Raw genomic sequence first — 17,431 nt, 5'->3', positions numbered from 1 at the left:
TCAACGCGGCCAAGGGGCCAAGACACCCGAGGCGCATTCTCCTTGGCTATGAGAACGATGTCCCCTGTCTTGACGCTGCACGATGAAAGTGGCTTGCGTATGTTCGCGGATCTCAGGTACAGGATATACTCCTTTTTTGGTCCATCTAGTCCAAAACGACTCCATCAAGCGCTCGCGGTACTTCCATCGTCGCCGCAGCTGGTTTGACGTCGAACGCACGTCGGCTACAGGCTCGTAGGGAAGGGCTGAAATACGTTTACCAACCAGGAAGTGACCAGGCGTGAGCACGGAGAGATCGTCTGGATCCTCGGAAACATAAGTCAGGGGCCGTGAGTTCAGAACGGCTTCCACCTCCGTGACAACAGTGGCAAGCTCGCTGTACGTTAGGGTGCTTTTCTCCAGTATCTTCCGTAGACACACCTTGGCGCTTTTTATTAGGCGTTCCCAAAAGCCTCTCCACCAGGCAGCGCGCTCAACGATAAACTTCCAGTTGATCCGATGTACTGTAAGGAACCCGTTCACATCTGGATCCTGCGACAGCTGGCCAACGGAAAGTTCACGGGACACACTCTTGAAGGTGCGGAAATTATCAGAGTATACTGTTCCTGGCACACCTCTCCTCGATACAAATCTCTTGAAGGCCTTCAAAAAGTCTTCAGCAGTCATAGATTCTGTGAGCTCTAAATGAACTGCCCTAGTTACGGCGCGAGTGAAGATGAGGATGTAACATTTTCTTGAAACATTGCTCTCTTCATAGGCTGGTCTGTAAAAGAGTGGCCCAGCATAATCGGTTCCTGTCACATCAAATGGCGCTGCAGCTGATATTCGGTCCCGAGGTAGGGGACCAGCAATCTCAGTACACGCGCGGGCTTTCGCTCGCCTGCAAACGCGACAGCCGTGCACCACCCTCTTTACCACTTGCCGTCCTCGAATGACCCAGTAGGCCTCCCGTAGGTCGGTCAGTGTTCCTTGGACGCCAGCGTGCAACAACCGTAAGTGAGTCTGCCTGATAATCATGGCTGTGATAGGGTGGTCCGAGGGCAAGACTATAGGATGCTTAACTGCATCAGGAAAGACACCGTACTGGAGACGTCCTTGCATGCGGAGGATCCCTTCGTCGTCGTGAAACAAGGAGGCGTTCCGAAGAGAAGTGTGGGTGGTAGGCTGCAACCCAAAAGCCTCACGTTGAGCATTTCTAATCCAATAGTGCTCTGCCGCATTAATCTCTTCTGAACTTGGCATACCCCTGTCCTTGAGAGAAGGGCTCCTGCTGTTGTGGACAAACCGTAGCACCCATGACGTAACCCGGAGCAGTCTGGAGAACGAGCTGTACTTTCGTACTTGCAGGATGGGCTCGTTGATCACTGTCATCACTGCGAGAACGTCGGGGGTCTTAGCCTTGGAGTAGACATCTCCTGGAGCATTGGCTGTAGAGCGCCAACCTGGTGGCCAGGATTCAGGACTACACAGCCAACTCGGGCCATTCCACCAACACGTAGTGTCCAGAAGGCGTCGGCATGACACACCCCTCGTCAAAAGGTCGGCAGGATTGTCGGGACCAGGGCAGTGTCTCCATTGGTGGGTTTGCGTAGAAGATTGAATCTCCGCAACGCAGTTCCGTACAAAAGGTTTCCACGCCGAGGGAGATTCGTGGATCCAATGCAAAGCAACCTCTGAGTCTGTCCACAAGATGGCTTCCACATCTAAAAGGAATAACGTCTGCCGGACAAACGTAAGCAGTCGTGAGGCTAGAACGGCGCCCATCAACTCGAGGCGTGGGAGGGACATTGCTTTCACCGGGGCGACTCTGGTTTTGGCCAGCAAAAGACATGCTTCCAACCGGCCTTCGCCACGTTGAGAAGCCAAGTAAACAGCTGCTCCGTAGGCCTTGGTGCTGGCATCGCCGAAAACATGCAGACTCCTCGCAACCTCCGTCAACGGAGCTGTGGCACCTGTTAGCTTCTGAGGTAGCCGGAAATGGACATGCTGAGCGCGTACTTGAGACGGAGAACACCGGTGGAGGGCCTATATATTACATGCCTCATCATGCTGTCATACGAAGAGATCGGGAGACGACTAAAGTACGCATTGTATTCGACGCTTCGTCAAAATCATCTGGTGCAATCTCTTTAAATGAAGCTCTTCACGCTGGACCCAACTTGAACCCGGATGTTCTAGACTTGCTCCTTCAGTTCAGGGCATATCAAATAGCTCTTACAGCTGACGTCGAAAAAGCATTTTTACAGATCGTACTCGATCCACAGGATCGCGATTCTTTGCGCTTTCTTTGGTACGCCACTGCGCCGAAGGCAGACGAGGCTTTGCCTCCTATTGAGACTTGGAGAATGATGCGGGTACCGTTCGGCGCAAAGTCCAGCACGTTTTTGTTGGCCGCCACTATCCGACATCATTTGCAATCTGTGGTTTCACGATATCCTCGAACGGCTTCTCTTCTATCAAGTCACTTTTATGTGGATGACCTGGTTGTCGGCGTGGATTCCGTTGACGAAGGAAATATGCTCTACCGTGAATCGCGTGACATCCTTATTGAACCTGGGATGAAGCTCGTCAAATGGACCAGCAACGACAGCACCCTGTGGAAGTTATTTCAAGCGGAAGGCACTGCTTCATCATCCACCACTTCCCTTAAAAAGGTGCTCGGACTCAATTGGGATATCGACTCTGATGAGATACAGCTCTCCATGAAATCATTATCCGATTTTCTGGAACGTCCGGTTGCCACTAAGCGTTACGTGCTTCAGGCTGTTTCTCGGATTTTTGATCCTCTGGGCTACGTGGCGCCGTTCGTCGTTACGGCCAAGATCCTACTGCAAGGCATCTGGCTTGCTAAGCTTCAGTGGGACGATCTCCTTCCTGACAACATAAGGTCTGTATGGAGTAATTGGTGTCAAGAGGTGCCTAGTCTGGCTCGTTTCCGGCTACCTCGGAAGCTAACAGGTGCCACAGCTCCGTTGACGGAGGTTGCGAGGAGTCTGCATGTTTTCGGCGATGCCAGCACCAAGGCCTACGGAGCAGCTGTTTACTTGGTTTCTCAACGTGGCGAAGGCCGATTGGAAGCATGTCTTTTGCTGGCCAAAACCAGAGTCGCCCCGGTGAAAGCAATGTCCCTCCCACGCCTCGAGTTGATGGGCGCCGTTCTAGCCTCACGACTGCTTAAGTTTGTCCAGCAGACGTTATTCCTTTTAGATGTGGAAGCCATCTTGTGGACAGACTCGGAGGTTGCTTTGCATTGGATCCACGGATCTCCCTCGGCGTGGAAACCTTTTGTACGGAACCGCGTTGCGGAGATTCAATCTTCTACGCAAACCCACCAATGGAGACACTGCCCTGGTCTTGACAATCCTGCCGACCTTTTGACGAGGGGTGTGTCATGCCGACGCCTTCTGGACACTACGTGTTGGTGGAATGGCCCGAGTTGGCTGTGCAGTCCTGAATCCTGGCCGCCAGGTTGGCGCTCTACAGCCAATGCTCCAGGAGATGTCTACTCCGAGGCTAAGACCCCCGACGTTCTCGCAGTGATGACAGTGATCAACGAGCCCATCCTGCAAGTACGAAAGTACAGCTCGTTCTCCAGACTGCTCCGGGTTACGTCATGGGTGCTACGGTTTGTCCACAACAGCAGGAGCCCTTCTCTCAAGGACAGGGGTATGCCAAGTTCAGAAGAGATTAATGCGGCAGAGCACTATTGGATTAGAAATGCTCAACGTGAGGCTTTTGGGTTGCAGCCTACCACCCACACTTCTCTTCGGAACGCCTCCTTGTTTCACGACGACGAAGGGATCCTCCGCATGCAAGGACGTCTCCAGTACGGTGTCTTTCCTGATGCAGTCAAGCATCCTATAGTCTTGCCCTCGAACCACCCTATCACAGCCATGATTATCAGGCACATTCGCGTGTTTGAAGAAGCACAAACGCTTCTTACGTCGGCTCGCCTACAAAAAGATTCACAAGAATCCGCAACGTTTGAAGCGCTATCTCTCTCAGTAGCGAGGGCAGGGCGTTCTTTCGTTGGTGGTTCCTGTCCTGCTTTACCCCGTGTTGAACCTTTTCGCCAATGGCCAAGTGAATTGAAGTGACCGGCTCCATCGGAAACATTCTTTCCTCGAAGGAGAGTGACAACGTCAAAGGGAAACTCATACTGCAGGCACGGTATCGCATACTCAAGCAGTACGGATTCGATCCCTACGACAATAAAATCAAGACGTCTGATGCTACAAATGACTTTGATTATTTGCTCCTTTCTCCAGAGGTTGATGAAGAGGAAGCGGAAAGGGTCGTCTCAGAATTTAATAAGGTTATTTCCTGTGATCACAAGGGTTGTGTCTCCGTTTCGGGCAAGCCCATCAGGCACTCCTCTGTTTACGCACTCGTCAATTATTTGTTGCAACGTAAGACGGGGAAGAAACCTTCCTGGTTCCCCAAAGTCTCAAAGCTATTGCACCTGATTTCCCTCCCCAAATCTCGCAAGCGTCAGCAGCAGCAGCAGCAGCAAGACTCAATTGCGTGGACGCCTTATGGAGGGATATGAGAAACCAGAGGGTGGTTTGGGGTGAGTGGACCGCTATAGAAAAGCACATCACTTGAGCAAAAAGAAGGCTCTCGCCATTCTCAGAAAGCTGGACGCCTACATGCTACATCATCCGGTGAGAAGAAAGTTTAATAGGAGACGCATCATCGCGATCAAGATAAACGACGTGTGGCAAATGGATCTCGCCGACTTTTCAAAATACAAGAGGTTCAATGGTGGCTACCGCTACATTCACGTGGCGATTGATTCCTTCTCCCGTTTTCTGCGCACCCTCCTGCTAAAGACGAAACGCCCCGCCGAAATGAAAAAGGCCATGATAAGACTTTTTCGGGGAGGTAACGTTCCTACACGCATCTTTTGCGACAGAGGAGGGGAATTCTACAACAAGACCGTCAAGAAAGAAAGTCCTCATGTATCCCATCTTCTCACCTCTAATCAAAGCTTCACAAGCCAAACGAGTCATAAGGACTTTATGCGACAGAATAGTCCGTTATTTTAGAGTAACCAGAAAATACCACTTTGTTTCCGCACTTCCCAAGATCGCGCGCGACTACAGCAACACCAAACACAGGACATTGGGCATCAGCCTGTTCGAAGTCACACCCGAAAAGGAATTTTAACTGTTCAATAAAATAAATGGGAAGCCCGTCGTACCCTCCGTGAAAAAGAAGCTCAAAGTCGTGGATAAAGTGAGGGTCCTACTGCACAGAAAAGGTTTTTAAAAGAGCTCAGAAGGAAGTTGGTCGCCTCAGATTTTCACCGTCTCCCACCTGAAAGACACATCCCCTCCCATTGTGCATCTGGAGGATTATCGGGGTAAGGAAGTGGACGGACCTTTCTACCCGGAGGAGGTACTCGTCGTAACCCTAGACACCAATCAGCCTTGGCAGTAACGAAAGTGCTGAGAAAGAAGAAAGTAAACGGTCAGAGTTTCTCCTTGGTTCGCTTGTTCGGTTACGACAGAGGACACGACAGTCGCGTTCCGAGCAATGACGTGGTGAAGATTGGGAAATGACGTCAGACATCTACGTCCACCTCCTCTCGAACGCCAGCATGAATAAGTTTCCGTCGAATAAACTCAATGCCTTCACGGTAGCTTTCGATAGTCCGCTTCAGCTCTCGAATCGCTATAAAGTCGGTCTGATGGATCTCAGCATCAGCAATGATCTTTTAAACATCGGATACCAAAGGCAAGATGCGCAAAATCGAGGTTTCTTTCGAGGACACTGTCGAAGCCGGGAGAACTTTTCGCGCCACCTCGGATCTCGAGAGGAATTTGGAAAAAGCCGTTTTGGAATTTAACGTTTCTTTCGTGTACAATAATTCGCGATACAACTTCGTCTTACCCGTAGACGTGAAAGCCGTGGAATTGGACCCTAGCCTCGCACAGGCGCTGCACGCGTCGCTGGCATCGCGCGAAGCAGGTCATGCGGTGAAGCCTCCCAAAATGAGCGAACGTGAAGCCACCCCCGTCTTATTGCAGCACGCCGCACCCATCGCTTTCGAGGGCGTCACTTTGAATTCAGAAACCATGTTCCTATGTAACACACTCAACAAGTATTTCCAGTCGCACAAGCTGGACGCCTAAATAGAATTCGCGATAACGTCTACTCTCTGAAAACACTGAAAGAGTTGCACGTTCCAGAACCCTTTTTAAAGCTGCTACAGTTCACACCCGTCGAGGGACACGAAGAAACTACGCATCTCTCTCCCCGTAGCGCGTCAATTATCTTTCACGATCAAGACGAAAATCCTTCGATCTTTGCAAGTACATCTGCCTCCTGGGTATTAGGCTACACCTCAAGCACTTCTGGATGCGATAAACCGGCGCGTAGGTTCCTGGGGATCGAATCGCACTCTGGGGCCTTCTTGACGCCATATTGAAGTCGGCCTAGAACGCACCAGAGTGTTAGCTAGACATTAGTGTGATGTTTTATTCAACGTCTAAGGGATCAATGTCATCTTCAACATTGCAACAAAAGAGGCGCGAAAGACGGAAGGTGGGGTGGGTAAAGTACAGACGACACCGTCACAATGCGAGGAGGAGGAGAGCACTGTAGCGACTATAAAAGGTGCACTGGTTCTACGATGACTGACCGAAAGCCCATGAGGGGTATCCATCCATCCACGACGTGAGCCGTTTCGTGGAGGAAAATGTAAGTTGGCCGGCTCTGCTGTGTGAGTGTATTCTATATATGATAGTAACGAAAATCTCCAACCAAGGTACAGGACGGGGACACCCAACATTTCGGAGCCAGTTCAGCTCCTTCCTCAGGGGTGAATGTAGTGGTCGTTGGCAGCAGCGTTCTTGCCGTGGTTCGAATTTCGTGAGTCGTTGGATCGTTTTTCAGTCACGTGATGGAGGCCCCTGACGTATACGGTGGGTAACGCTCCAACAGATCGGTTAAGGTTTCCAGGTGTGGATTGTATATGCCAGGACTCTACAAACATTCTTTTGATCTGATTACCCTCAAGGTCGATGATGCAGGCGTTTTGAAAGTCGATAGGATGGTCTCGAACTTGACAATGTTCAGCGAGAGCGCTTCGTTCGATGTCCGACTTCCGTACATCATTCTTATGTTGCCGTAGCCTTTCGGGGAAGTTCTTTGTCTCGCCGATATATGATGCGCTGCATTTAGTGCATGGAATTTTATAGACTACACCTTGTGCTTTTTCTTTCGGTGGGTGATCTTTCGGCCGCAGTATATAGTGTCCGATTGTTGAGACGGGTTTGTGAGACACACGTATTCCTTCCTTCGCTAGTACAGTAGAATCTCGTTAATTCGAAATCGCTTAATTCGAACCTCCGGATAATTCCAACTCTCGTCCAAGTCCCGTCCAAACCACATGTATTTCAATGGGGAGACAACCCGGTTTCAAACAGAGGAGCGTATACACCGCATAATTCGAACCAACAACGCTGGCGCGTCAGACAAGAACGGGTCACAGCGTCCCTTACCTCCCTGGTTATTGACCTTGCGTACGCTTCCCGTCCTCTTTCCGCATTTTGCGCTGTTCAAGGACGCTCTCTCCTCTTCACGACAGCAAGGAGTTTACGCGAACGCTTGCATTCTCCCTTTGTCCCTCTCCTCTTTCTCTCACTTCCTCTTGAGGCCGTCAAGGGTGGAGGAGGTGTGTTCGCGTGCCGTCACTCATTTTTATGACTTCGTGGCTGTCAATATCGTTCTACAACCCGTTCACTGCAATAGTTTATTTCCCTAACTTGCTCCATGTCAGCAGAGACGACGGCGTGGAGACTGGGCTCTTAACTGACGCGGACATCATCGACGGCGCGTTGCCAGCCAGCCAGGACCGTTGCGGAGTGTAGCGACGAAGATTCAGACGACCCAAGCCGTGAACCTGTCTCGCGAACCAGTGCCTTTACCAAGTGCATATGATGTAGCATCGGCGCTGGATATGACAGTGCACCATTTTTCTTCCAAGAAAAATGCGGATACCACGCTTGAACTTGTGTCCGAATCAAAAGCGATGCTCCCAAACAACACTCGCGATCCTCAGGACGTCCTCAAAGTGTCATCGCGTCCTCGTCCATGATGAGATGTCCGGAGGAGATCCCGAGAGTGTCATCATGGGATCTTCCAGTGATAGTCATTTGCGTACATCCTGCGGCCGCCAGCCGAGGACAGATATAGGAGAAGTAAATTAGTTTAATAATGCGATGTGCATTTCTATGCCTGCGCCCATTAATTAGTGTTTCGGTTTGTTTCTCATAACCAAATGCAACCAAATCAGCAGTGATCATGTATAAACTACAAAACCCACAAAGAGAGAATAGTAGAATAGAAAGAGTAAATACAAAAATACAGGGATACAAATTGAATGATTTCAACGGACACTTCATGCACTGGGTTCAATGTGCGATAAAATACAGCTTGCTAGACACTTCATTGTGATCTTGTTGCCATGAACATCCGTGCAAGGTCCCTGACAGGATTCTGCACGGAGCATTTCCGTGGAAGATACAGGAAAGTGATGGCATATTACAGCACGTGCTCGACTTTCGCTGGATGTTTTAAATCAACTAAGTAGGAAACACGGACGCTACCTTGGTTGTATTCTTATACTCAAAGGAATTCGTCACTGGTGTGTTACTTATACATGAAATTGAATTAAACTTAGGTACCTCACCATTGGTTTTGACAGCGATGCTAGGAAGACTCTCGCACATGCGAGAGTTCTCAAGCTAAGCAATACATGGTATATGTTGTATCTGCGAAAGGAAATGCCACTGTTGGATATTCCTTTTAAAGTTGGCTGTGTTACTCTTACACTTAGTGGCACATGACCTTTTATTTTTTATTTTTTTGCTTTTTATACTACAACACCCATTGTTCGTTATCGAAAAACAATAAAAAATGAGAGACGGAAAATGACAAGGTGCTGGCCGAGGTTGAAAACTGCAAGAGAGAGAGTCCGTTTCCACTGTAAACGTCTGCACACTTCTAAAAGTGAGAAATGAAAGCAGATTTACTGTAGAATTTGACATGATCATATAGTGCTCCTGAGATCCCAGTCTTGTCCCCAGATGTTGTCCCTAGGACCATCTCTGGAGTCTCATTCTAACACTTTTCTAACAAATTGAGGATCATGTGGGGATATTCCCAGGATGTCACCGCTGTCCCGCAATGACATCCTCAGGATAAGTGAGGGATGTCAGCGTGTTCTTGGGGCAGTCCCGCTAAAGGAAACAGTTGCAATACTGACTGCTTTCAACCCTAAGTTGCTTAATAGTTCCTGTAAGTGAATTCTTGTGAACATATAAGTCCTGTATTTCCTTCAAAGTCGTAACGGCCGCGACGCTCTGGGAGTTTTCTCCGCCGTACCATCGGTTCGGCATCGGGAACGTAAGGCCGCGTTCCCACATGCGGTAGAGATGTGCGCAACCGCCTGCCGCAAGCGGACGGGTATGGATGCCGCCCCAGCTATACTGCCTCCGCCCGCGACTCTCCACAGCGAAAGCTTGAAAAGATGGCGGGCGACAGCGAAGTCGAGCTACTGACTAGTGAACGTTTCCGTTCTCACATCTGAGCTTTTGTGCAATCAGCATCGCAGACGCAAGAAACGCAGGCTTTGGGTTCACTCGCTGTGGCGATAGCGCATTCTTTTCTTGTGAACAATGTTTCCTGACACTATGACAGTCAATATCTTACACTTTACTTACCTGCACTCCCAAATTTTATTCCAGTGTCGACCCAAAAAGTCATTTTAACGCAACGCTCTATAATGTGCGCAGCAATGACATTTTATTTCCATCGTCATAAATTCGCCGGCTGAAAAACGTGTGCATCAGTGCGACATACCTTCCAGTCAACGACGCTGTCAATGTTTTCCGTGCGGGAGGCCGGAAGAAAACAAGAACGCACGCAACTTCCGGTTACTTCCTGATTGGCGGAGCATGTGCGGATGCCGCTAAAAATCGTGCACTGCGCGATCGCCAAAAAGCGGCAAGCGGAGGTGGCTTTTGCCGCACAGCGGCAAGAGTTTACCGCGCCGCGTTCGCGTTTCCGCGCAGATTCTCCGCATGTGGGTACGCGGCCTAACAGCGGTAGCGGCGGAGTTCGGCAGCAGTAACGATTTGAATTACGCCAATATAAATGCGTCTTGAAGTGACACCGGTACCGCGAACTTAAAACACGACTCGAAGTGCGTCGCGACACATCTGCATGCGCTCCCTGGGCCCAAGCCCCCTTCCAGGAGAGCGTCTCCCGTTAGTTCGAACTCCGGTTTATTCAAACAAATACCCCGGCCCCCTCGAGTTCGAATTAACGAGGGTCCACTGTATACATGCCAGAGACTCGCTGATTCCCTTCACATATGGCATGGTGATTCGTCTAGTCTGACAGGGCTGGTCGTCAGTTGGACGTGGTCGGTTTCGGAGACCGCACCGGTTTCCTGTACATGGTGAACTTTAGGTCAATTCCTTCTCTCTTTACGAGTACATCGAGAAAAGGCAAAACGTTCTCCTTCTCGAGTTCCACGGTAGACTGGATGGATGGCTCGATGCGGTTTAGGCGTGCCAAAAAACTCGTCAACATCGGAATTCTTCAAAATACAGAAGCAATCGTCTACGTACCGTAAGAATGTTTTCGGTTTAATATCGATATTAAACTGAAAAACATTCTTACGGTACGTCGACGATTTGGGACCCTATCTATACTCTCTCATACTCTTTGGGACTCTATCTCATAGCTTCAGTAATCACGCGCGTCCTGAAAGAGTATCCCATGCCTTTCAAATTTTACCTGTGCTCGAAAGCACTCATTGGTTAAGGAAAAAGCCAACGGGTTGACTTCTCATGTCCTTCACGTGAACCGTCACATGAGGGTGGTTCATAACCACCAAGAAATCGAAGGCGCGATAAATGCTGCCATCGCAGAGTCCTCGTGACGTGTAGAAAACTATGCGAGAGAAGGGTCTGGTTTCACCTCCAACGACGTCCAATGTGTCGACTTAAAACTAACGCGCTTAAAACCGAAGCGGATTCAGAGCCCGATCGAGCTTCTCGAAATGTTGAAAAGAAAAACAGACTCTCACAAACGTCAAACTTCCACAGAATCACGAAAACGAGTGTTTCAAGTATAGCGTGCTGGCACTCTTGCATCCGTTGAGGAGCAAACCAAACCTTTATGTCAGATACCACGAATACATGAATCCTTCGAATCCGGAGACGCGCGTAACGTACTGGCCACCCTGCTTCCTACTCACTTACGAAGACATTACTCTGTGGGAGGGAAAAAATAAAATCTCCGTGTACATCTACGTGTTCGATCAGCAGACGTGTTCGATGTCTACCGGATGGGTTCCCTGCACGCTCTATAAGAATAAGGTCCATCTGCTCGAGGTTAGGGAACATTTCTATGGAATCAGAAAATTTAGCACTTTCATTGGACAAAGTGACTATTTTTATTGCGAGAAATGCACGAGCGGTTATGGGACGAGAGAGGCATTGCAGCAGCATGAACGTCTGTGTCAAGACATAAGCGAAGTAATTCTCGAAATGCCAAAAGCGGGGGAGAGCGTCTTCTTCAACAAGATACAGTACATGCATTCGCACCCCTATTTCACGGTATTAGGCACAGAGAGCGTTTTGGAAAAGGATGCACTCGTTAAGGACGCCGTGAATGTGCACAGGATGAGCTCGTACTGCTTCATTGTAGTGAGAAGTTGCGACCGAAAAATAGTAGGCCTAGATGGCTATTTGGGACCCAACGCACCAGAAAAATGCTTGCTCGCGCTCAAGGGATTAAGCGATCAAATCGATAGATTGAACTGCTGTCCCTCGCCGTTGGTCATGAGTATGGAAGACCACTTTCGACACGAGAGTGCGACGCACTGCGAATTCTGCGGGTGCGAATTTAACCGACATACGCGGAAGGTGTCGCATCACAACCACACCTGCTTCGTAGAGCCTGGTTCTTCGAATTTTGTCGCGACGCTGTGTGATATGTGTAACCTTACGTGTCATAACACCGAACTCGTCGTGTGCGTGCACAACCTAATACGATTTCAGCTCCCTTCTCCACCACATGCACGTTCTAAATGTAGGTGAACTGTGGATCTTAGCTTCGAGTTCGGAAAAGATAAGAGGGTTCAACATTGGAGATCTCCATTTCTGCGATACCATGCAGTTTTTCAACCTGTCCTTGTCTAACCTGATGGAAACGCTCCTCACCAGCGGCGGCGAGAGTGCGTTTCATTGCACCTGCCAAATGTTTGGTAACCGTTTCCGCCACCTCCTCAGGAAGGGCATTTATCCCTACACCTTCGTCGACAGTTTCGAGGCATACAATTTGCCCGCGCTACCGCCAAAGGAAGCTTTCAAAAGTGTCATGAACGAGCAAAATATCACGGACGAGGATTATCAGTACGCCCTCGACATTTTCGAATTGTTCGAATGTAAGAACCTCGGCGGTTACACGCGTCTCTATGTCATGCTCGACGCCTGTCAGCTCTGCGACGTCGTGCTGTATTTCAGAGAGATTGTGCTAGAGACAGATGGGATGGATATCCTACGTACAGTGTCCCTCGCCAGTTACGCGTGAAGCAGCGTTCTGAAGCTCACCAAAGTCAAACTCGAGCTCATGAGCAATCACAAGATGTACGAAACGATCGAGAAGGGAATCAGGGGGAGGCATTTGTAACAGATTCCACAGATACTGTCGGGCTAATCACGATGGGTGCGACGATTACGAACCCGAGCAAGAAAAGACTTTCATCCAGTACCTCGACGTGAACAGTTTGTGACTTTATGACTTTCCATCTTCTGACAGGTGGTTTTGAGTGGGCCGATCCTTCGAAGTGGAGCGAGATCGATTTTCTCAACATTCCTCACGATTCGGAAGTGGGTTACGTTTACGTGGTAGACTTGTCGTATCCCGAAGAACTGCACGCACTCACCAGGGATTTTCCCCTGGCACCCGAACACAGGTGCGTGGACGAGAACAAACTCTCCCCTACCAGCAACACTTGAAACGCGCGTTGGCGCTGAACGAACATGCGTTGGCACTCCCACAAAGAAACTCTTGCTGACATGCTACGACAAAGAACGCTACGTCGTTCATTATGCATTACTCGCTCTGTATGTGAGGTTGGGTATGAAAATAAAACGTGTTCACAGCATCCTCTCGTTCCTCCAAGACAATTTTTTGCGAACCTTCGTGCAGAGAAATGTCGCGTTGAGGAATGCCACGACCACGAAATTCGAGTGTCTTCTGTACAAAACCATGTCGAACAGTACGTTTAGTAAATCGATACAAAATGTGAGACGTATGAAGAGGCATGCTATAGCCTACGCAAAGAAAGTGCACTCCGAAAAGCTAGCTCCATCGACAGTCAGCATTTCCAAATTTTGAGTGACAAGTGCATCTTGTACGAGATGAAACAGCGACGCATCAAATGCACGCACTCCCTTTACGTGGGCTTTGCCATTTTAGAGATATTCAAAGTCCGAATGTACAGCTTCATCTACGAGTCGCTCTTTTCTCGCTTGACCACCAGTGCAGTTGATCTATGGCGATACGAACAGCATAATGTTTTCTCTCACGTGTGCGAGCCTGGAAGAGCAGCTGATGAAAATCGAGGACGAATTAGATTCGTCCTCCTATCCACCGGACCACCCACTTTTCAACGACGAGCACGCAAACCAGATGGGGTACTTCAAAGACTAGACGGGAGGTGGTGTTATTCAGGAAGTCGTAGCCATCCGAGCCAAAATGTACAGCATTCACTTGGTTGGGACACACAAACAGATCGCTAGAGCGAAAAGAGTTAAGGAAGATGTGGTGAGGAAACACTTATTGCACGAAGTGTCCCGAGGTTCTCTGTTCTATGAAAAGGCAGTCTCTCAGAAGCCCAGTGGACACCACATATCCCTGAGACATCCCAGAAATGTCGCAAACGTCACAGACGTCTCGAACGTCACATGGATGGTGCATGGATATACACAATAAGACGTTATAGGTACTCATATCTTGTACATCCCTGCGACATCCCATGGACATGGACCACAGGATATGTCACAACGAGAAGAATGACTCAATTTTAAAGAAACAAGTTCAATAAATTTGATTCAATTGATTTTTTGAATGATTCTGTGTAGGTGCGTGGCATATGTAATGGGAGTAATATACGTAAGTAATGCAAATAAGTAATGTATGTAATGGTTTATATGTGCTTCACAATCTTTGGGTATCGAATACCGGGACTAAATGTGCATGAAATAATAGCAAGTCGAAAATTTAACTTGTAAGAGCATGAAGTGTGGGGGATTAGTAAGAGCATTAGATATTTCTATCATTCACGTGCTGCTGAATGTACAAAATATTTACGTAAACACTTCAAGCAAAGGAGGAGACCTATCGGCATTACAGCTGCATCCAGCCGATAATCACATTAGCTTGAATAGAAAAAAAAACTGGAAAGGATAGCTTGAATTAAAAACACAGTATATGATAGGCAGGGATGTCAGAGATGTTAACTAAGATTAACTAAGCGTCGTCGCAGACTTAAGTTAATCCAAAGAAGCACTCTCGTCACCGTTGCAGATGTTTCGCGCCCTACACCCTGTTACACATAATCAGCTTCCCTCAAAAAACTGTATTTCAGTATATGGTTCAACCTGTATGCGGCTAGAGGGAGCCAGGCTGAATGGCTGGTCTTCCGCTCCGATGCCAATATAGATAGTAGCTCGTATGCACGGCTAACGACAGGTGCCAATGATTATATTGTGCACCGATTGCGCGCTGCGGAGGGGGATCGTCATATGAGCACCTGCACCCTCTTCGTCTTTAGGGTGAGGGCAGTTTTTTTTTTTTTTTGTCGTGGGTTATGGTCAAGCAAGCTGGCATTCCTGTCGTCTTTCACATATATTCTAAAATTGTTTAATCTGGAAATAAAATGTGTCGGCTATTGGTGCGTACTTTGTGAGTCATTAGTGCCTTTCCAGGAGTGCATGTAGCTGAATTGGGTCAGTGGCAGCTGTATGTGCGGTCTAATAATGCATATAATCGTTGACCAAAAGGTGGTTGAGCAACGTCCCATATTGGTCACATATCCAAAAAGTTATGTCACAGGGACGTTCCTGCGACGTGTATTTAGTGCCGAAATCCTGGTCTCCTGGATGTCCTCTGAATGTAAATGGGACCTCTGGCTTGGTCCTCAGGATATCCTAACATTCAGATCATGATATCCTGCGTACGTAACAGGGATGTATCTTGTCCACAGGGAGCAGTGCACCATCCAGAGTATAAAGCAAACGATGTACAGCATTTCGAGACTGAAGAAGAGCTTGGTCCCCAACGACGACAAGCGCTACTTCGTGGATGCCGTACACTCCTTCCCTTATGGAAGCTGAATACTGTAAGCTTTGCTAACGCTTTGATGCGTATAGGATTACGATAGTACTCTCTCTTTGTGTAGCAACGAAAAACCAGGAAGAGAGCATCCCCAGTAAACCACCGATGTCCCAAGGACGTCTACATGATGTTACCCTCAGGACGATGAAGACATCCTGAGGACATCCTGAAACATAATTTTGACATACTTGGGACGTACTCAGAACTGCCAAAATAACATCCGCGCACGTCCCAAGGAAGTCCATAGTACGTCAATGACGACCTTTTACGGACTTCTAGTGGACCTTTTTCCCGTGCCTTAGCCAGGCTTACTGGCGTTCTCTGAACATTACATCAACACCGCACAGCAGTGCGTATCAGTGGCACAAACAAGCAACATTAGATCAAACACTTTATTTCGTATGAAACTGAGCGTCATAGCATGGTATTACCTCACCAGGTATTATATCACAGCGTAACATGACCAGCATTTTTTTCGCATTATTATTGAGAACATGATGTCCATGCACACACACAGCATCGGTCCACAAGGGGAAAAACTTAAAGGTATACGCCCGCAATGTCCGAAGTGCGACGCCGAAACATATGTTGAAGCACTGGCATAACCGACGACCATGCTGCACTGTGTTTCGTACAACTGGAGATTTGCGATGTGTCCAGCTTGCCTTTCGTGCGCAAAAATTAACGCTATCCAACTTCGGCTATATTCACTTTTCGCCACGGACTCCCTTCCCTGCCGCGTCATGTGAGCTTAACCTGCAAGAAATGTAATTTCAAAAACACTGCTACAGCAAAATGTCACTGTGAAGTACGCATCGACGTATACGCATACCTTTAGACACAGCGCCTATGGTTGCAGTCTGCAGTAGCCTAGCATTCTCCCTATCAACAGCCCTATTGCCTGCGAAGACGGGAAACGCATGGATAACCACGTAGTAGGAACGTGAATGCCTCGCACATTCACTACGTACCTTCAAAACGGGTAAAATCTTGAAAATGACGCGGGGGACGCCACTTGGAGATCCATAATTCACATTCATCCGCTACGACGTTTCCACACATCTGTAAAAGAGTCAGCAGGGTGCGACACATTGTACTTCCCTGCAAATTCTTTATTAAAATCACTCAGCATTTTTTTACATACAGTGGCAGAGCCGTAAAGGCTTGTGCTGCCGTGGAGCACATGACGAAGTTGCACGGGTGAAGCGTATGCCCAATCTGTTTCGCAGTTAACACAAGTCACTGAAGAGCTCTGAAACGCACTTTAGCGTAACTCACCTGATGTCTTTCAACATTTCTGTGACCTTCCCACGTCGTGAGTGTGCTGTCCCAACCGCGTTGTTCACCGCAATGAATACGTCGAAAGTATCTGAAATTCATAGATTAGACATTAGTAACGGGGCCACTGACGATGTTGCATCTTCACCTTGAAAAGTGCTGGTAGGGTCACGAGTACACTTAGCTGAAAGATAAAGCATAGGGTAATAGGAATCAGAATGGTAATAATCACACTGCTAGCATAAAGTAATAGAACCCACACGCTAGGAATGATACCAAACAAAAGTTGCACGAATCGTACAAACATAGAACTAACCTTTAATCTAAGAAATCGCAAGGCTTCTGGACCTATCTTCCAGGGTGCACACATAAAAGCACCCCCAGGCAACACTAGTAGGGCATAAAAACACATTCACAGCAGTCCAGGGCACCAGAGCAACGACGGAACGCGAGACAACGGGAGCCAGAAAAAGGCGTGCGAACGCAACGAAGCTTGCAAGCGAAATGGACGCCGCCCCGCCCGCAGCGCAGAAACGGCAGGAAGGCCACCTGCCCGCCAGGCCATGCCCCAGCGCCAGGCGCTCCTCGGGATGTAGCAAGGGAACGGAAAGTCGCGCGAAGACGGGACCAACGCTATCGGAAAGAGGACGTTTTCCTCTTCAAAAACACATCTCAATCACCTTCCTACGCCAGCAAGAACCGGATATCGAAAAAAATGCCCCAGGCCCAT

General features: G+C 48.6%; 3 protein-coding genes and 1 long non-coding RNA gene across 5 annotated transcripts; 2 read left to right on the top strand and 2 right to left on the bottom strand.

Moving 5' to 3' along the window:
• LOC135384854 (uncharacterized) lies at positions 1-1,788 on the bottom strand. Its single transcript, XM_064614038.1, has one exon. It carries the CDS (start codon positions 1,786-1,788, stop codon positions 1-3), a length of 1,788 nt encoding a protein of 595 aa, XP_064470108.1.
• A 41-nt stretch (positions 1,789-1,829) lies between these two features.
• On the top strand, positions 1,830-4,549 carry LOC135384853 (uncharacterized). The gene is made up of 2 exons (XM_064614037.1): positions 1,830-4,028; positions 4,130-4,549. The coding sequence occupies exons 1-2, from the start codon at positions 1,830-1,832 to the stop codon at positions 4,547-4,549; spliced, it is 2,619 nt and encodes an 872-aa protein (XP_064470107.1).
• Positions 4,550-11,216: 6,667 nt separating this feature from the next.
• Positions 11,217-13,040, top strand: LOC135384852 (uncharacterized). The gene is made up of 3 exons (XM_064614036.1): positions 11,217-12,018; positions 12,116-12,583; positions 12,841-13,040. The coding sequence occupies exons 1-3, from the start codon at positions 11,217-11,219 to the stop codon at positions 13,038-13,040; spliced, it is 1,470 nt and encodes a 489-aa protein (XP_064470106.1).
• A 2,865-nt stretch (positions 13,041-15,905) lies between these two features.
• Positions 15,906-17,200, bottom strand: LOC135383827 (uncharacterized). Of its 2 annotated transcripts, XR_010420089.1 has the most exons (6): positions 17,018-17,200; positions 16,850-16,885; positions 16,702-16,792; positions 16,395-16,485; positions 16,256-16,324; positions 15,906-16,179 (listed from the first exon to the last, which is right to left on the bottom strand). It is a non-coding gene; the product is annotated as an uncharacterized LOC135383827 (long non-coding RNA). The 2 variants fall into 2 exon arrangements; XR_010420088.1 differs by having other exon boundaries at positions 16,256-16,485.
• Positions 17,201-17,431: the final 231 nt, after the last annotated feature.

The sequence above is a fragment of the Ornithodoros turicata genome, chromosome 2, assembly GCF_037126465.1.
Source record: "Ornithodoros turicata isolate Travis chromosome 2, ASM3712646v1, whole genome shotgun sequence".
In the NCBI taxonomy this organism is placed as follows: Eukaryota; Metazoa; Arthropoda; class Arachnida; order Ixodida; family Argasidae; genus Ornithodoros; species Ornithodoros turicata.
Note: the sequence above shows the minus strand (reverse complement) of the source record. Positions and strands in the feature narration are given on the sequence as shown.